Source organism: Eptesicus fuscus, chromosome 13, assembly GCF_027574615.1.
Source record: "Eptesicus fuscus isolate TK198812 chromosome 13, DD_ASM_mEF_20220401, whole genome shotgun sequence".
NCBI classification, from domain to species: domain Eukaryota; kingdom Metazoa; phylum Chordata; class Mammalia; order Chiroptera; family Vespertilionidae; genus Eptesicus; species Eptesicus fuscus.
In genome coordinates, this window is record NC_072485.1 from 42977898 (window position 1) to 42999203 (window position 21306).

At 40.3% G+C, this 21306-nt stretch overlaps 2 protein-coding genes across 2 annotated transcripts; both read right to left on the reverse strand.

The window, feature by feature from the left end:
- Nucleotides 1-2225: 2225 nt before the first annotated feature.
- LOC103304316 (olfactory receptor 51E2) lies at nucleotides 2226-3221 on the reverse strand. Its single transcript, XM_008161231.3, has one exon. It carries the CDS (start codon nucleotides 3177-3179, stop codon nucleotides 2226-2228), a length of 954 nt encoding a protein of 317 aa, XP_008159453.1. The 5' UTR covers nucleotides 3180-3221.
- Nucleotides 3222-9219: 5998 nt separating this feature from the next.
- On the reverse strand, nucleotides 9220-10164 carry LOC103304315 (olfactory receptor 51F2-like). Its single transcript, XM_008161230.3, has one exon. It carries the CDS (start codon nucleotides 10162-10164, stop codon nucleotides 9220-9222), a length of 945 nt encoding a protein of 314 aa, XP_008159452.1.
- Nucleotides 10165-21306: the final 11142 nt, after the last annotated feature.

Consider the following 21306-nt stretch of genomic DNA (forward strand, 5'->3'; position numbering starts at 1 on the left):
GGGATCTTGAGATCATATCTAAGGGCCTGGCCTGGCGCCAGCGCTGATAACCCCCTCCAGGGGTTCATGGTTTATGGCCTCTGTAAAATGTGAGCATTTAGGTATCAGGTCTTGCAAGACCAGATTGTGGAGGAAAGAGGCAGTGACTTAATTATAGGCTATCAAGAATGTACATTAGGTTATGGGCACAGATTCAGATTGTTAGCCCCCCAAACATCAGGGTTACATTGGAATTAGCCTTTTAGCCTTCTCATGATAGCTAAGTTAAAACTTAGACACTTGAACTGTTTGACAGATACAAAATATACTAAAAAAAAAAAGGGAGACACGATTGAGAAGGTGCAAGAGGTAAATAGACAAAAATGTTATTCTCCCTTAATCTGGAAAGAAGCAGGGTGTAGAATATGAAAGGTGGTTGTCAAACATGAAAAGTAATCTGGATTTGTTGCCCACAACAAGGGCGGGGTTAACTCTCAAAACACATAGTCATTCATCTCATTAAGCACACAGCAGAGAGAAAACAGAGAATTTGCACAGGCTGAGGAAATAAATGGCAGATGTTAAACAGCAAGCAATATAATAAGGAAATTAAGTAACTATATTTGATCATCAAATGTAATTTCAAATCTTAGCATAGCACACACAAACTGTATGAGTTATCTTGTTAATGTAAGCCTCATTTCTCTCACTTATAATAGGGGACAAAAATATACTTACCTCAGAAAGTTGTTGTAAAGATCAGATAAAACCCATAAAACACTCATTTCAGTGCCTGGAACATTGTAAGCACTCACGATATGTTCATTGACATTATTATTTAGGGCTTAGATAAATTTCCAGGTAATGTATAGTAAACAAACTGTGAGGTCTGTGATAAGCCCTGGTTTATATAAGTTACCTGTTTTATTTCCCCATTTAAAAAGTTATACATGCCAGCTAAACAAGACCTCCATAATAAATAAATTTAGAAAGTAGGAACAAAAATAAGTCACTAATAATTTGAGCACATTTCCTTCAAGGCATGGTTTATTTTTCAAGTTAGTTTCAATCATGTGTCTATTGTTTTTCTTAAAATTATAACATGTTTCATTTTATAGCAGAGTCTTTAAAGGCCATGTAATATTTCTTTAATATGAATTATTTCACATAATATTCCATTAAGTAAATGGACCACACTTGAGTTTGCTCTTCTTTACTTTTACATATTATGGGAGGAGATTTCTAGTATATGATTACTGTAAATAGTGGTGTAATTAATATCTGTTTTGAAAAACCCATTTCTGCACTTATAGATATTTTGTTAGGATGTATTTTCAAAAGTGCGATTTCAGCATTAAAGCATACAACTTTTTAAAGTTCTTATTTCATAATGCCAATTATTTCATCAGCTGTGATGTTCAAGAATATACAGGGTGTCCCCAAAATGTATACACACTTTGAATGATTATAAAGTCAATGATTATTAACATACAGTTCATTTTCAAAATTTAAAAGAATCTACAGAAATGAATAAATTTTTTTGTCAATGCCTGTTTTCAAACTGATGATCATTCTGGTCCCGGCACTGCTAATAATACGAAGCAATGCAATCACAAATATCAAGAATCATTTTGTTCGGTCTTTGTGTGCCCTCAATTCATCGACTATTGCTGGTTTCGTACCACAAACTTTATATTTTGTCTAGTGGTACTTTAGGATAAGTTTCTTTGTTCAATACTAGTCTGGCTTCATTCATTATTTCAAATGAGTTAAACCTGAAAAAGAGTGAAAATTAAGTGAGTTATCGCTGTTAAAGTATGTATACATTTTTTGGGACACTATATGTTTTAATATAATCTCCTTTTTTATTGTAAATTCTCACTAATAAAAATTGCTAATTTGATAGACAAAAATGCTACCTTGGATTACTAGTCAGATAGAGTAATTTGTCCCTTGTTTCAAAGCCAACTGTATTTTTGTCACTCTTCTTTATGTTTCCTTTTTATACCAGTAGTTATTGGAGCATTGGTGGATTTTCTACTTACATTTTTTATATAGTAAAGATATAAATAACTTTTTGACCTATGAAAGGGAATTACGATATCTCCCCAAATTTCACTCTGAGCTGAGACAGAATTTGGAGATCAAACCGGAGAAAAGCATTGATATGCTTATTGGCTAGCATTAGTAAGTCATTATCAAGCCCTTAAGGATAAGGGAAAGTGGAGTGGTAAGGGTCACCTGCTTCACACAGCCTGAGGGTCCTTGTCACAGCTGATCTTGAACATAGCTAGAAATCGAGTTCTGATCTGTTTGGTTTTGGCAGCATAGATAATAGGATTGATCACAGGAGGCAGGAGTAGGTAGACATCACCCATGAGAACACGCACAATGGGATGAAGGCTGTTTCCAAAGCGATGTACCACTGAGAGGCCAATGAGAGGCACATAGAAGGCCAATACCACACTGATGTGTGACACACAGTTTCCAAAGGCCTTGGCCCGCTCTGACTTGGAAGGCAGTTGTAGAACTGTTCGTATAATCAGAAAATAGGACAAGGAGATGAACAGGACGTCCACGCCCATAATCAGCAGAATGGCAGTCAGACCATAGACCACATTGGGCAATGTGTCTGTTTGGGCCAACTTCATCACATCCTGGTGTACACAATAGGAGTGCGAGAGCACATTGGACTGGCAGAAGGCCAGCCGTTTGATGAGCAGAGGCAGTGGGATAAAGAAGAGGGATCCACGGACCACGGCCACCACACAGATTTGGGCTGTTACTGTGTTGTTGAGCACCGCAGCATGGCGCAATGGGTGGCAGATGGCTATATAACGGTCAAAGGCCATGGCCAGCAGGATGGTGGACTCAATGGCTGAGAGAGCATGAATGAAGAACATCTGGGCAATGCAGGCATCAAAGGTAATCTCCCTGGAATCAAACCAGAAGAGGGCGAGGATCTTGGGCATGGTGGATGTGGACAAGGCCAGGTCAATGGCTGCCAGCATGCAGAGAAAGAGGTACATGGGAGCATGCAGGCTGCGTTCAGTCTTTACGATAAAGACCACGATGCAGTTTCCAAACACAGCCACAGCATACATTGAAAGCAGAGGGAAGCCCATCCAGAAATGGATTTCTTCTAGTCCGGGGAAACCAATAAGCACGAAGGTGGTGTGTGTGAAGTTGCAGGAACTCATAGCTGGCACGGAGAAGGGGGCACCGGAGAGGGTCAGGTCACACTGGCAGCCTGGTAGGAGATGGAGCACAGTCAGAGAGTTCAGCCCTGGAAACCTGGGGACTGATGCACCTCAGCCCTTCTTCCTTTATTCTCTCCTCCCTCTTCCAAGCCTCTTAGGCTCTTTCATAAGCTATGAAGCCCTCTCCAAAGAGAAAAGTGACAGCTCAAATTCATGTACTGTCACTATTCTCCAGGTCCATTTATATTTTTAAAAGGGAACCTGGAAAGAACATGCTTATCCCAAAATGTATCCTCCTCAAGTTCCCTTAGACTCCTTCTCCCGGCCCATACCTTCATTGTCTGGACACTGGGTGGTCCTTTTCTCAGATAGGTGTTAAGAGATACCCTTTTGGGAACTCCTTCCAGATATGGCTCTGTCCTCTGTCCCTCTACTCTCCTCCCCTCCTCTCCCCATCCCTCCCCTCCCCTCCCCTCCTCTTCCTTCTCCTCTCCTGTCTCCCTTCTTTTCTTCAATTTTTCATTCATTCCATAAACATTGACTTACATGACATACTATATATAAGGTTATTTGTTAGATGCTGTTGATACAGAGGTGAAAGATACCTTTTGCCCTTCAGATGCCCTGCTTAGAGTGAAAAGGGGACAAGTAACCAAATTATTAGGGTTTGGGGATGTGCTAGCATAAGGTGTGCATTTAATGCATGGGAAGAGGAGAAGCACGATCATATTCCTGAAAAAGAGGATCCTTCTGTTCAGTTTTGAAATATAAGTAGAAATCAAACAGAGAATGGAATAAAGGGTATATTGAGGATAGGGAGGGTTTTTTATTTATTTATTTTGCTTTGCAATTTTTCAGGATTCTAGGTCCCCAGGTCTAAGGTCAGGGTGGGGAGAAAGAAACACAATAGTATTTTTTAAAAAATTAAAAGGAAAAAGAATATGAAGCAAAAAAGGCCAAAAGTCAATCTATTAAGAAAAAGAAGGAAAATCATCTGGGGGTCATTGAATGAAAGGCAGGAGCTCCCTCCAATGACTTCTCTGGAGATAGAAGTGCTGGCAGTGTGTGGGGCCTCCAACAGATCTTAGGTGTCTGGCATGTTCCCTGTGAAGGCTCCTCTCTCTCTCCTTGCTGATGGGTTCCTACACACGTGAAAGCTGCCTACAAGGCCACTCTTATTGCCCCAAGAACTTGGGCCGAGTCCAGATATTCCTAGAGCTTTGTCTTACCTGGAACATTGGCCAACAAGGCATTCATATTAGGGAAGACATTTCCTTTTTAGAAACCAAGTGTTGTTCTGTCCACAACCTCCTCAACCCTAAACACATGTGCTCTGACTTCATTAAATGTTTCCCTGCTAGGCTCCCTAGTGTCCTGGCTTTTAGAGCTAATTGTCTCTCAAGAGCTAAGGACGTGGCTTTAATAAGAACCTCTGAATTTTGGGAATAAACTCTGAAGGAGTCTTCCTCAATTGTGTTCAGGTTAACTGTTCATCTTGCCAAGATTCTTCTTCACTCCTAACTGCAGTCATTAACTGCTACTGGGAGATGCTCTTCCATTTGGCCTTAGTGGAGAGAGTTTGGAAACCAGCAGTCTTACATAAATATGATAAGATGAGAACTAAAAGATTTGACTTGGATTATCCCCATTGGAGAAAAACTAGTAGTAACAAATCCAGGGATTAAAGATGATAAAATCCACACCTCTGACTGCTATTTGCTCTTATCCATCCTCAGAACATGTGCAAAGACATAACAGCTACCCTCCTTGACAAGCACAGATCCTAACTTTGGACCCTAGCTGCTGTCAGAGAATAAAAAAGTCCTTTTCAGAGGCAGATAATTGCATCCCTCAGTGAGATCAAAGGAAGCTTATATCTTGCATCCATCCAACCATCTATGTACCTGACATAGGTAACTTGGGGAAAGGAGATTCAGAAATCCAAACAAATCAGGCTGATAAGTATGTGGTAATGCTAAGGTAACTTCCTCGGAGGGAGGCCATATCACTGGACCTCTGTGTGCAAGAGAAATGGGGCCCAGGTGCAGAAAAGGGTAGGCATGGAGGTAAGCAAGAGGAGCACAGTAACATATTTCTTCCTTTTCAAGACCTCCTACCCGTCCCACTGCATGTAGCACTTATAGGTAGATATAAGGGTCTCTGTTGGCCACAGTCAGCCACTGTCCTGACCCCTCACTCTGCAGGACATCGTTTCTGCTTTGCTGATAGCAGTCTAAGACTTTGGGCCATCATATTGTTTCCCTAGTTACCTATCCCAGAAGACCTCATGTCTCCCTCCCAGGTTGTCTTGCCTTTTGCCCAAGGTGACCCCTGGCTAGACCCAATTTCTGATTATCTTTGGGCCCAAATGTGGCTGTTGCATTTATACTCACTTGCTAATGCTCTGAGACATTCCTTCTTGGCCCATGGAGGTGTAGGTGGCATGCAAGGGCTTTCCCTGCCCTGCCAAGAGGCAGTGTGTGGGGTCTTCAAGGTCCCTTAGGATGCAGGATTTGGGCTGCCTAACCCCAGATGAGGTTGCACTCACTTGAAAACGGTGCAGAGAAAACAGCTGGAGCTGGCTTGCCCTTTCAGGCACAGGCCTATTTATAATGTTGCCCAGGAGGCCCATGGGAACAGGCTGTGGGAGCATGGGCTGGGGCTCCAGGGGCTTGGCAGACAGGGAAAATATCTCCATGTCCTTTTGAGTGCCACTCCCACAGGCTTCCCACTGTTTCTGTCTGGGGGGAGGGAAAATCATAAGGGCCCCTGCCTCTGCCATCACTCCCACACTTACAGATGCAGGGCTCTCACCAATCTGTCTCCACTCTTCCAGGTAACTCAGACTCCCTCAGTCAGCCACAGTCACTGCTCTTCCTCATTAGCCACTTTGCCAAACACAGCAGCCAATGTGCATTTACTAGTTAGGTCCTTGGGCTCTAGGAGTTCATATTCTCTTTAAGAACCAAGGTAGGCCCCAAAATGTGCAGTTCCATCATTCAAAATAAGGGCATCCACTTCTTCAGCTTTTCTTTTCCCATCTTTTCTTTCCGTTGATGAAACAGACCTTGATGTATGGAAATCACTCTTTATTGCACCTGTGTTACAGATAAAGATCAGATGAGATAAAAGCTCTTTGCATTACGTCACATAGTTAATTAGTGATAATATCAGTTGGATAACCAGTTTTTCTGTCTCTTTATTCATTCATAGTCAACAAATATTTATCAAGAGCTTACAATGTAAAAAGAAAAATAGACAGCCAGCCCTCCAGAAACACTCTCCCCTCCTCCCTCCACTCCCACCCTCATGGAGAGGGACAGAAAATACATGGAGCTAATATGAAAAACCAAAGAGCATGTTAAATAGTTGAAGGAGGAAAATAAAGGGAATGTGGGAACAGATAAATATCAGGGGGCAGTTGACATTTTAAGTGAAGCTGTCAGGGAAGGGCTCACATCATGGAAATATTTGACGAGAAGCCTGAAGGGAGTGAGGAATCTGTCTATGGAGATATTTGAGAAAGGCCATTTCAGGAAGAAGACCAAGAAACTACAAATAAAGTTCCTGAGAAAGGGGTGTATCTGATATTTGGAACAACAAGGAAGTCAGTGTGCCTGTGTAGACAGACAAGGGGCAGAATAGTAGGGAGATGAAAGCACAGAGGTGATGGGGAGTTGAGTCACATAGGCCCTTATAAGACATTTAAGGGTTTTCATAGGTCCCTATAGGACATTTAAGGGCTCTGAGTTCGGTAGCTACAACAGTGGTCATGTATCTTCCTTTATTTTTCTCCTTAAACTACTGGCTTTTGGGAAAGTCTCCAATTTAATGTGAGCATGTCCTCCTTAGTCAGAACACATTTGCTCTGCATACCACCCATTCCTGATGTGTCCCTGTTACCCACACCCTAGGGATAAAAGCTTTTAAGTTTCCAAAATTGTTAGGCAGTGGGGCTGTTCACACATTAGTGTGTGTGGGTGAGGTTGGGGAGACATCTGAGAAGTAGTGTGAACATCTTGGCCATCTGGATCTTGAGACTGAAGTTCCTTCTTCTCTTTCCTATTTGTAAGACTCTGAGTACTCTCACCCTTCTTCTCTAGTCTACATTACTCTTTTTCTTTCTCCCCCTCCTCTCTCCATACCCCATCTTAGTGGTGTGTTGAAACAAAGAAATAAACACCCACTTTGTAATTCCACATCATCTGAGCTTTTTCACCAGTTTCCAACAGTGAATAAAATATTGTCCCTGGTCTTGAGAAGTGGGCATAGAAGTGGGCTGGTTGCAGTAGATTCTGAAGAGGGAAGTTGTGCACGAGAAAAAAGCATAGATACTGTAGGAGCACCTGGAAAGGACACCAGCCAGACTTGAGCAGTCAGGAAAAAGCCTCAGAAGGAAAGTCACTTTTAAGACAAGAGAAGGGAGAGAGTGAAGGTGACACAGGTGAAGGTAAGAGCTTGTTGAAGGAATGAAGTCAGATAGAGCAATCAGGGTTAAGGAAATGCAAGTTGTTTGTTGTGCCTGGAGTACCACATACCGGGGAAGTAATAAAGCTTGAGAGAAAAATAGAGCTAGGTCATCAGAGATTTTATTATTTTTACTATGTGATAGGCCCTGTTTCAGGGTCTGAAAGATGCCATAAATGAAGCAAAGGCCTTATACTCAGTGATCTTACCTTGTAATGGGGAACAAGAGAAGAAATAAACAGATATGTAGTATGTTGAGGAATGAAAGTGCTAGCAACTAAAAACAAGATGGGTAGAAAAGAGAGTGAATGCAGACAGGAATTGAGGGAGAGGTGTTGTTATTTTTATGTCAAGAGCCCTGTAATAAGATGACACTTAAGCAGAAACCTACATGAAGTGCGACAGTAAATCAGCAGCTACCTGGGAGAAGAATATTTCAGGAAGCTAGTGTGGATGTAGGAGAGTGTATAAAGGGGGGAGTAGCTGGAGCAGTTGAGATGATAGAGAGGAGTCAGATATAACATATAATGACTGAATATTCCCTGGGTAAGAGAGGAGACCACTGGAACATGTTGAACAGAGGAAGTGAACATGATTTGTCTTGTGTATTTGTCTTATCTAGACTGTAAAGCAAAAGTGGATGAAGAAAGATCCATCAGAAGGCTATTATATTTCAGGTCTAAGATGATGATGGATTGACTTAGTGGATACAGTGTCTGCCTGAGGACTGAAGGATCCTAGGTTCGATTCCGGTCAAGGGCATGTACCTTGGTTGTGGGCCCATGCCCAGATCCCCAGTAGGGGGTGTGCTGGAGGCAGCTGATCAATGTTTCTCTCTCATTGATGTTTCTAACTCTCTATCCCTTTCCCTTCCTCTCTGTAAAAAATCAATAAAATATATTTAAAAAAAAACTTAAAAAAATGTGTTATATATGTAAAAAACACACCTAGAGCTATGACTGGTCAAAGGAAATAAATGTTAGTTAAAATTATTATTACAGTTAGGAAGTACTCCCTAAATCTCATAAAGGAGTGATTTTTTTCATAATGTGTTGTTCTAACTGTTATGAAGTGGATTAAGTAAAAAGGATTGTTGGCAGGATTAATAATAGTTTAGAATGAAAGGTGATGGGGAGAAGAAATTCTAGACTTAGGGCTTTAGGCTGTTTGTTCTTTTCATTCTATTTAAAAAAATTTTAAATATATTTTTATTGATTTTAGAGAGGAAAGGAGAGGGAGATAGAGATAGAAACGTCAATGATGAGAGAGAATCATTGATTGGCTGCCTCCTACATGTCCATACTGGGGATCAAACTCACAACCCAGGCATGTGCCCTGACAGGGAATCAAACCGTGACCTCCTGGTTCATAAGTCAATGATCAACCACTGAGCTATGCCAGCCAGGTAGCCCTCACATTCTTATGTCTGTGTATTCACATTTGTAAAATAAAGGAGTCAAGCTAGCTGATATTCTATATATTACCCAATCTGTAAATTTTTGCTCAGTTTTATCTAGCACTAGTTCTATTTTTTAATAACATGACTTGATGTAGAGTGGCTAGAATTCTGAGTCTATATGTCTTTGGAATGGAGAATTTTTATCACAGCTCTACGTATCTGTTTGGTCTTCACACTATAGATGATGGGGTTCATCACAGGTGGGATCAGCAGGTAGGTGTTAGCAATCATAGTATGTACATATGGTGGAGCCTGTTTTCCAAATCTGTGAACAAAGGATAGACTGATCAATGGAATATAGAAAATAGCAACAGCCCCAATATGGGAGATGCATGTGCTGAAAGCTTTCTTCCTCTCTTCTGGGGATGCAATGCTGAGGACCGTCTTAATGATCAAAACATAAGAAAGGAGGATGAGGATTGAGTCCACCCCAACAGTAGAGATCATGGCTGTCAACCCCACCACATTGTTGATCTTGGTGTCTGTGCAGGAGAGCTTCATCACATCTGGGTGGAAGCAATAGGAGTGGTGTAGCACGAGGCTGCGGCAGTAGGACAGTCTTTTCAGAAGGGCTACCATTGGTGTCAGCATCATTGTCCCCCTGATGACAATTGCTACTCCAATTTGAGCTATTCTGGAATCAGTTAAAATGGTTGCATACTTGAGAGGATGAGAGATGGCTACAAAGCGATCAAAGGCCATGGCCAACAGCACTGAGGATTCCATGACAGTGAAGAGTTTAATAAAGAACATCTGTGACAAGCAGGCATTAAAGCTGATCTTCCGGGCATTGAACCAGAATATACCCAACATGGTGACTAGGGTGGATATGGACAAGCCGAGGTCAGTGGTGGACAGCATGGAGAGGAAATAATACATGGGTTCGTGGAGGCTGGGCTGAGTGACAATGGCAAAGAGAATCAGGCTGTTTCCCGAGAGGGCTGTTATATAGAGAAAGCAGAAGGGAATGGAGATCCAGATGTGGAAGGCTTCCAGCCCAGGAACGCCAGTTAGCAGGAAAATGATGGAAGAGGATGTGGTATTCTGCAAGTTGGACATGCTGAATTATAAGTACAGAATTCCAAGGTGAAATTCTAGAACAATAAAAAAACTACATTTAAAAAATTAATCTAAACTACAATTAATTTAAACTACAATTTAAAAATAAAACCTATAATTTTATTGAACCCCAAAGAAACCCAAGATGAATATCTATATGCTACATAAATATGAATAGCTCATTTAAATTGATAAGAGAATTGTAAGTTTTCAGCTGCTGTAGTAAGTATGATTTAAAATTTTTTTATTTTTTATTTTTTTGTATTTCTCTCAGCCCACAATTTTTCTTCCCGGGGGCCCTTTGCTTGTAGCTATGTTTATACTACGTGACCTTTTCTTTCATTCCTCTTGTCAGAGATGTCTGGACTAAATAAAGACATTTTACCAAAGACTGGCAGATCATATTTCATTCTTTTTGGAATGTTTAAATTGTGATAAAGAGGTAGCAGGTTGGTTTTCCTGTATAGTTGACATAAGAGAAAAATAGATTGGGGTTTTAGAGCAGCAGTATTACATCAGCCATAAGTATAGAATACAGAGAATCTTAGGATGATTTGGGAAGCCAGAAAACAGGAGAGATATTTATAATGTATGGAACACATATTAAATGATAATAAATGGCTTAGGCACCAGCGCAGTGTGTCTACAGTATCTAACCTTTGCAGTGACCCTTAGAATGCAGCACCTGGCGTCACATTTGAATTTTGCTCATTTGCATTCTTCTTATCAGTTTCTTCCCTTCCTTTTCTGGCTTGGATATCAGAGGTATAACATAGAGTTTAGGTTGAATGATCTGTGCTGAGTATGGCAGAAGGGAGCTCATCCAAATCCTTTTTCCCCTCCTACATCTTCCTGCACTTGCTCCTCATTCATGCTGGGCTCCAACACAGGGGATTTCTTATTCCGTTTCTTAGCCAGTAATTCCACTCATCATAAACACTAGTTCGTTTCAGTAACAAACAGAGCACACACTGTATTGTGTCAGCATTAAGCATACGAAGCAAGTAAAATAACAGTGGTTTGGTGTCTGAGAAAACCAGAGAGTTTGCCAGGACCTCATCTTTTGGTTCATGGGTTGATGCTTAACCGCTGAGCCACATAAGCTGAGCAGAACCTCATCTTTTTAAAGCTGAAAACCTTATTTTTAGTAAGAGCCCAGTAATTCTTATGAAAATAAGAAATGAAAAAGTGCCAATATTGAATACCTACTACATGCCAGGCACTGTATTAGTTACATATCAGAGGATATGTAACTCTACTGCTACCTGTAGAGTGCACAAGGATAAGATGCTTCTAAGCAACTAGAGGCCAGGTGTACAAAATTCGTGCATGGGGGGGGGGTCCCCTCAGCCCAGCCTGCACCCTCTCCAATCTGGGACCCCTTGGGGGATGTCCGACTGCCGGTTTAGGCCCGATCCCGGACATCCCTCTCACATTCCTGGATCATTGGCTCCTAATCGCTCACCTGCCTGCCTGCCTGGTCACCCCTAACTGCCCCCCCTGCCAGCCTGGTTGCCCCCAACAGCTCCCCCTGCCGGCCTGGTCGCCCCTCACGGCCTCTCCACTGGCCTGGTCACCCCATGCAGCCTGCTGTTCAGTTGTTTGGTTGTCCCTCACTAACCCCCCTGCCGGCTTGGTCACCCCACGCAGCTTGCTTGTTCAGTCGTTTGGTCGCCCTTCACTAACCCCCCTGCCGGCCTGGTCACCCTACACAGCCTGCTCTTCAGTTGTTTGGTTGTCCCTCACTAACCCCCCTGCCGGTTTGGTCATATGCAGCCATCTTGTGAGGGTGTGAAGGTTAATTTGCATATTACCTCTTTATTTAGGATAAGACAAAAATAGTGTGGGGTGACAGATAGTGTGTGTATATAAGAACGTGTCTGTGTGTGTTCAAGAATTATTAGTTCCAAGAAATCTTAACAGAGTAGATAAAATATAACTGTGTAAAGTTCTGATGAGCAGAAGTGAGTTCACAAGGATGAAAAACAGGAAACAGTGTTTTTGACATAAAGACATAAGCAGGGGCTGAGTGAAATAACAAAATACAAGAAAAACACTATGCTGGAGCCTCATATGCAAAGCTAAAGGAATTGGCAGGAGGCAAGGACATGAAACTCTTGCATTCCAAGGGAGGAATAAGGAACATAGATTTTAGTTGCAGAGCATCAAGAGCCAGGCATTTCCAAATATTTTATGAATAAGTAAACGAATCATCCTCATCTCTTCTGATTTAACTCCAACAAAATTCCTTTCCACTTTAGTATCTTATTTTGTAACATTGGCTCTCATTTGGCATTCTACAATATTCAAGTTTTGCGCCCCTCCCCCCCCCCCGGCCCCCGACACACTTTTCTATAGATATTTTCAACACACACTCAATTCACCCAAGATATATTTAACCATATCTCATAATTGGCCATTGTGCTTAGCTAGTGAGGGCAGTAAGACAAATCCTGTTTCTCCCCCCATTCTCTGCCATATATTTTATGACAAAAAATGTTCTTTGGACAATCTGCTTCACCTTCAGTAACAATCTGAAAATTTTCTGCAATGACTCACAGAAAGTTCTCCAACTAATGCCATCAATGACTTTCTAAACAGCAAATCCAAAAATTTATTTTCAGATTTGTTTCCCTCCCCCTCTTCTCAAATTTCTTCCATGTTGCCCACCTCCTCTTTGAAACTTTCTCCTTCATTACCTTCAAGACAGTTATTCTGTGGGCTCCCCACTACTTCCATTTACCAAACAACATTTTTGTACTCTATCTTTTAATTGTGGTATTCCTTAGAAGTCTGTTTTTTAAAAAAATGTTTTTATTGATTTCAGAGAGATAGAAACATCAATGGTGAGAGAGAATCATTCATTGGCTGCTTCTTGCAGTCTCCCTACTGGGGACTGAGCCTGTAACCCAGGCATGTTCTCTGACTGGGAATCAAACCTCAACCTCCTGGTTCATGGGCTGATGCTCACATGACCTACTGACCCACACTATCTGGGCTTTTTTGTGTGTGTTTCTTTTTGAGAAGTCTCTCTCTCTCTCTCTCTCTTTTTTTTTCTTGCTATCCCAGATATTATACTCTCCTTGGGATATCTTAGTTATTCCCAGGGTATTAAATAGTATTTATATCCAAATGACTTGCAAATTTGAAGTCTAATTGTGGCCTTTCCTGAGTTCTATATTTCAAAAGTTGATAGAATTTTTAAAGCTGTGGCAAGGTTGAAGGCAGTAAACAAATTTTGGAACTAGAGTGAGATCACATCAACAATTTAGGAAAATGACTGGGATCAATTTGGAAAACAAATCAAAGCTCTTTGCTTAGTGCCAGTGAATAAAATTTTATCTCGCCTTGAGGGGCATCTTCAATCACAATCCCTCAGATAACTCCACCTCAATATGAGCCATACCCAGGGTATTCCTTCTCCCATTCCAACTTCTCTCTCTCTTCTATGCTTTATTTGTTACAAAATGACATTAAATTCTAGCATTACTTCCCTCCCACACACAAACATATACACACATTCTTCTCCTCCCTCTCATCCCCTACATGCAAATATTAATTAAATTATTATTGATTCTACTTTTGAAATGTCAAAAATGAGAGCATCAGGTGGTCTACATATGAAGACTAAGGAATAGCAATATGGTTGCTAGTGGGTACTTGAAGCTGTATTTAATTGCATTTTCTTACATTGAAAGAATGTAACTGTTCATATCAAAGAATAAAGGAGAACTAGTGGATACTATTAGGAAGAGGCGCTAAAGTTCCCCCAACCTACTCTTTAAAAAAAAAATTAATTGATTTCAGAGAGGAAGAGAGAAGGAGAGATAGAAACATCAATGATGAGAGAGAGTCATTGATTGGTTGCCTCCTACACACCCTCTACTGGGGATCGAGCCAGCAACCCAGGCATGTGCACTTGGCCGGAATGGTACCTGGGACCCTTAAGTCCGCAGGCCAATGCTCTATCCATTGAGTAAGCTGGCTAGGGCTCCCAAGCTACTCTTTTGCACTGCAATCACCCTCAGATCTGTTCAATCCATCCTCTCCAATCCATGCACAATCTTCATTTTTTTTTTTTTTTTGTGAGAAATGAGCTACAGTCTCTCAACTAATTTTTCTGTCCACTGAGATCACAATGATTCTCTCTTTTTTTGTTGTTGCACTGTTGTGAGCTGCAACTCATGTTTATATCTTTAACTGTTAAATTAGACCATATGACATTATCACTATTATCCAAGCCATTGTCGATGTGTGTGACTGCTGTGGGTTCAGATCCTTTCTCAAACACTAAGTAGTTTTGAGACCTTATACAGCAATACTAATAAAAACATTAATCATAACAATAGTTACCATTGATTGGAGCTTGTTACTTGAATGTTATGTTACTGTGCTGAGCACTTTATAATCTTACTTTTTAATTCCTATGAGGCAAGTATTATTAAATTAACTTTAAATTATCTTTTCTGATAAAGAATCTGAGAGGTTATGAAACATATTCAGGGTCCCTCACAACTAGTGAATGTCAGAGCTGGGATTCTAAAATCAGTTCTTCCAAATTCCAAGGCTTATGTTCTTAAGAACCATTGTCACCTGCAAGTAATATAAACTTTTTTTTGATCCAGTTTCCTCATCTATAAGGAAGAATATGCCTAATGCAGTGCCTGGCATGAAGTAGTTGTTCAAATTGGCACTTTTTTTTCAATTTTTTATTAAGAAACATTGAGCTTAGAAATAATTTTTTTTTAATCCCCACCTGAGGATATTTGCCCATTGATTTTTTGAAAGAGTGGAAGGGGGAAAGGAGAAAATGAGAGAGAGAGAGAGAGAGAGAGAGAGAGAGAGAGAGAGAGAGAGAGAGATCAATGTGAGAGAGATACATCAACTGGTTGCCTCCCACGCACACCCTGACTGGGATCAGGATTGAGCCCACAACAGAGGTATGTACCCTTGACCAGGAATTGAATCCATGACACTCTAATCACTGAGAAAACCGGCTAGGGCTAGAAATAAGGTTTTAAGCCCCTGACAACCTTTTTGGTTTCTCAAGCACCAAACCAGTAACCATTAAATATATTAGCACAATGATTAGGTCATATAACTAACAAACAACCAGTTAACCAAACTACACCAGGATGAACAAAACACATATTTCCTAATAATAAATAATCCTATAATTCTACCATCTACCTCAGTCCATCACCTCACTGTCTAATCTGACTTTAAACAATGTGAGGAAATTCTCCCCTATGGATAAGACATCTCAGCTAATCCAGAATTAAGCCTTTTCATTGAACAAAACATTTTTACTTACAGAGCCAGTTCTCTCAGGCTGACTTAGAAGGCTGAGGAGGCTTTAGATGCCAGGGGAGATCCGAGCTTACGAGACTTGTTCCAGCTTGGCTGCAGACAGTCAGAGAGCTGAGAGACCAATTCCTCGTGGTGGTGTAACTCACTGAGTCTCCAGTGTCTAGAGGTTCCCAGAAGACTTCCTTTTTCCCCCTCAGATAGTCTTTTTATATCTGTTCCATTATGCAATTACTTATTGTGGCTATGTGCTTCAAAGGCTGATATAATTTTTTCAGTCCTTGTGCTCTTTTATGGAAGGGCTTAAAAACAGTTTTAGATATAATTCACATACCACTGAATTCACCCATTTATAAATACAATTCAATAGGTCTGTAAATTTACAGACTTGTGCAATAAGCATTATCATAGTCCAATTGTAAGAAATTTCATCACTCTCACAAGAAATCCCATACCCATTAACAGCCACTCTGAGGAGGCTTTTTAAAAATGAAATTCTATACCAGATTGTGAAATGGCATCACCCTTTGTAAATGTAAATCAGACTTGACTCCATAGCAGCAATTGCTATTCATAGTAGTTATGTTTTATTAACCTACCTGTGCTTCTTAGCATCATTTCTTTACACTATTTATTGCCTTGTAAGATTCTCAGCCCTGAATTCTGCTTTTCTGTTTCCTGCTTCAGCATGGACATCCATATCAGCTGCTACATGCATGAATTGTAAAGGTTGTATAACATCTTACAATTGAATATAAATCCTTTACTTCTGTGTCACTGAGAATTTTTGTTACCTGTAGTTTTGACTACTGTGAATAATGCTGCAATCAATGATCCTCTCTGTAAAACATGGCCTGTGCCTCTGATATTTTGCTTTGGATGAATTGCTAGAAATAGAATATTATGTGCCTATTGAGGCAATAATATACTGGAAAATTCACTTCCAGAAAGTTAATACAGATATCATAAAACAGTGCTTAGTCCACCAAACACAGAAACATAACTCTGTGTATTGTAAGGACAGAAAAAGGCCTCTCTCTTCCTTTGCTGTGGCCTTCCACAAGTTATGAGAAGCACTTGGTAGTTAGATGCCAAGATTGTTGGCTCCCCTGATTCAAGCTGCCCCTCTATTCAAATAGAGTGAGGAGATAAGACTATACTTTCAAGGTTGCATTTTTGCATCCCCCTCCTCCCTGCTGTTTTAACAACTCAGGGATAATTCACAACAGGGAGCCTCTAGTTAGTAGAAAGTTCCTTCCCCGCTCCCTTTCAGACAAGCCTCTTTTGAACTCTTCATAACTTTTGTTCTAAGCTTGTTTTATTTATTTTATTTTATTTTTTTCTTTATTGATTAAAGTATTACATATGTGGCCTTATTGCCCCATTGCCCCCCCTCTCCCTCCTACTCATGCCCTCAACCCCCTGTTATCTGTGTCCATTGGTAAGGCTTATATCCATGCATACAAGTCCTTTGGTTGATCTCTCCTCCTTACCCCCACCCTCCCCTACCTTCCCTCAGAGATTTGATGGTCTGATTGATGCTTCTCTGTCTCTGGATCTGTTTTTGTTCACCAGTTTATGTTGTTCATTATATTCCATAAATGAGTGAGATCATGTGATATTTATCTTTCTCTGACTGGCTTATTTCGCTTAGCATAATGCTCTCCAGTAACATCCATGCTGTTGCAAATGGTAAAAGTTCCTTCTTTTTTTTACCACAGCATAGTATTCCATTGTGTAGATGTACCACAGTTTTTTAATCCACTCATCTGCTGATGGGCACTTAGGCTGTTTCCAAATCTTAACTATGGTAAATTGTGCAGCTGTGAACATAGGGTGCATGTATCCTTTCTGATTGGTGTTTCTAGTTTCTTGGGATATATTCCTAGGAGTGGGATCACTGAGTCAAATGGGAGTTCCATTTTTAGTTTTTTGAGGAAACTCCATACTGTTCTCCACAGTGGCTGCACCAGTCTGCATTCCCACCAGCAGTGCACGAGGGTTCCTTTTTCTCTGCATCCGCGCCAGCACTTGTCGTGGGAAAAATACTGATAAGACACCTCCTTAAGACATCTGTTGGACTGTCTCTTGGAATGCAAACAAACTGTAACTTTTTAAGACAACCATCCCTTCCTCCTCATCAACTCAACTTCAACACAGTCCCCCTTCCTTCCTTGGCTCTTAGCAACGGCAACCACTGGCTCTTTAAAAAGAAGCCACTGTTTCTTCCCTGCCCTGTATTGACTATAATACACAGGCCCTTTTTTCCCTTAGAAAGTGAAATAAATTTCCTCTCTTCATCTCTTCTCTTAGTTGTGAATTCTTTCAAGCCTATGTCACTGGCCAAAACCTAACATGTATTACATTAAAAAAACAACAACACATTTTCTGATTTGATATAACTAATTTATCCATACAAGTATCTAGTAAATATTTACACAGGGTGTCCTATATTTCAAACATTATGCTAATGCTAAGTAATGGGAATTAAAAAAAAATACAACATAGTTTTTACTGCCCAGGGTCTCCCAGTTTAGTGTAGAAAACAGACAAGGTAACCAATGATTATCAGTGTTGATAACCAATAATAAAGTGAATTTTGAGGCATGAACCAAGTGCTTTATGAATATAGTAGGTAAAAATCTCAGTTCACAAGTTAGGTGTATAGAAGTAAAGTTTTATTTACTTTTCTATAATTCAAGCTATTTTCTATTTTGAAATCCCACCCCACTAGGTAGAAGAAAACGAATCACAATAGTTATTTCCCATCTGTGTTCAAATTTTGAGCATCTTATATCACAGAATTTGGGTAGATGGATCTGGCCAGCAATGTCATCTGATGTGAGATAACTGTTTCCCTCTTTAGTCTTTAGTAAATAGTCCCTGTAGATCGATGTAGACTTATGGTTCCCTTAGAACCTCAGACATTTCCACCATTTTTGGACCACTCTTGAGTATATAAGTATTGGAGTCACCCTTGATTTCTGCATCCTGCACTCTGTATAAAAACCCGAAAATCCTTCCAATATCTTTGAAAACATAACCAGAATTTAATCATGCTTCATCACCTCCAAAAATGCTTCCCCTATCCAAATCACAAGTATCTTCTACTTGGTTAATTTTAGCAGTTTCTTAACCATTCTCCTGGTTTCCATTCTTATCTCCCCACCACCCAATCTGTTTCACCATGGAAAATATCTTGGCCTGAAATTTTATTCTTTATAATGCAACAAAAACAGTAACAACAAAACAATATCATATTATGCATTCTATGTCCAATCTATTATGTCAGATGTTTATGGTAGGCAAAATAATGACTCATGAAGATGTCCACATCCTAATGCCTGGAACCTGTGAATATGTTACTTTTACATAAGAAACTTTGCAGATATGATTCAAGTTGCAGAAGGAACTTTGCAGATATGATTCAAGTTGAAGATGTTGAGATGGGGAGATTATCCTGGATTATGTGGGTGGGTCTCATCTAAGCAAATGAATCCTTAAAAGTAGAGAACTAGAAAGATGATAACATGAGAAGAACTTGATTCACTGTTGTTGGCTTTGCAGATGACAGAAGGAGATCATGAGCCAAGCAATGTGGGAAGCCTGTAAAAGGAGAAAACACAGGGTTTTTATTCTCTCCCAGGGTTTTTATTCTATTTCTTTAGAAAGGAATGTAGCCCTGCAGATGCCTTAATTTTAGCTCAGTAAGACTCATTTCAGACTTTTGACCTACGCAACTGGAAGATAATAAGTTTGGTAGAAGAATCCATTATTACTTTGACTTATTCTGTTACCAAGGATTAAAGGGTTTAAGTAATTATTTAGGTCTCTCAATTAATAAGTGTCACAACTAGTATTCAAATCTTGGGCTATTTGGAGACCTTTTCAGTTTTTAAAATTCATTCCTTAGACTCTAAGGTTTAGAGAATCTTCACATCCTCCTTATAATACTAATTACTGTTCAAGTCATTCTAAACCCTACAGCACACATGCTTGCTAACACATTGTCACCTGTGTAAGCTCATATTTGACACATGAAGTTTTGTTCTCTGGTGTCTCCTTACAATGAACTCCTTGAGACATTTGAAAACATTTTCTCTACCAGGCTGGGCAAATTCTAGGGCAGTGACTGATTTCCCATTAGTTTCAGAAATGACTTGGGAATGATTACATTTATTTTTACTTTGGCTGAAAGAATGTGACTTTTATTTTCAGAGCAATAGTTACTACAGGATTATCACGTACGTTCTGCGCCAGCGCTTGGTGCAAGCTCTTGGAACTGGTGTGCGTACCGGTATAGCACCGACACACACTGGCACACTACTTTCAAAATGTGGCTCTTCTCACTGCCCTCCTCTCCCCCAGCCTAGCAGAAGAGTCCCTGGTAATTTGATTCAATCTTTTAAAAGTCTGAGCAAAGTGTCCCTCAATAAAATCACTTAGCAACAGGAATATGCAGTGGTCAATATCAATACCAGTCACCCCAGGAGACATACCACAGTCTGTGACGTCATTTACCTTCATATTAATGTTTTCCAAACTTGTTAATCCAAACAGGAAGAGCAGAAATAGAAACAAGAAAACTGTGCCATAGGGACTCGCAATAAATATTATCTACTGAGTGTCAACATTTTACTACAGTCAATAGTGAAATATTCTTGCCTATAAAATCAGTAAATATTTTTTTAAAACATAATACATGTTAGGGTTTGGCCAATGATGTGGGCTTGAAGGAATTCACAACTAAGAGAAGAGATGCAGAGGAAATTTATTTTACTTTCTAAGGGAAAAAAGGGCCTGTGATTTGCTAGTCAATACAGGGCAGGGAAGAAAGAGTGGCTTGCACTTTTGAAAGAGCCAGCAGTTGCTGTTGCTAGGAGACAAGAAAGGAAGGAAGATTGTGTTGAAGTTGAGCTAATGGGGACAGAAGGGAGGGTTGTCTTAAAAATTTAGTTTGTTTGCATTCCAAGAGACAGTCCAGCAAATGTCCTAAGGAGGTATCTTATGAGTATTTTTCCCAAGCCTGTGAAACAAGCTTAGCACAAAAGTTATGAAGAACTCAAAAAGGCTTATCTGAAAGGGTGGGGGGAGGGAACTTCTACTAACTAGAGGCTCCCTGTTGTGAATTATCCCTGAGTTGTTAAAACTGTGTGTGTGTGTGTGTGTGTGTGTGTGTGGGGGGGGGGGGTGCTGGTGGTGGTTGTTGGTGGTGGTGGTACAAAAATGCAACCTTCAGAGTATAGTCTTATTTCCTCCCCCTGTTTGAATAGAGGGGCAGCTTGAATCAGGGGAGCCAACAATCTTGGCATCTAACTACCAAGTGCTTCTCATAACTTGTGGAAGGCCACAGCAAAGGAAGAGAGAGGCCTTTTTCTGTCCTTACAATACACAGAGTTATGTTTCTGTGTTTGGTGGACTAAGCACTGTTTTATGATATCCGTATTAACTTCCTGGAAGTGAATTTTCCAGTATATTATTGCCTCAACAGGCCCATAATATTCTATTTCTAGCAATTCATCCAAAGCAAAATATCAGAGGCACAGGCCATGTTTTACAGAGAGGATCATTGATTGCAGCATTATTCACAGTAGTCAAAACTACAGGTAGCAAAAATTCTCAGTGACACAGAAGTAAAGGATTTATATTCAATTGTAAGATGTTATACAACCTTTACAATTCATGCATGTAGCAGCTGATATGGATGTTCATGCTGAAGCAAGAAACAGAAAAGCAGAATTCAGGGCTGAGAGTCTTATAAGGCAATAAATAGTGCAAGTTCTGAAAGAAAAAGAGAGGATGAGATAGGAGTAAGTGGCCTGGGGCTTATGTATT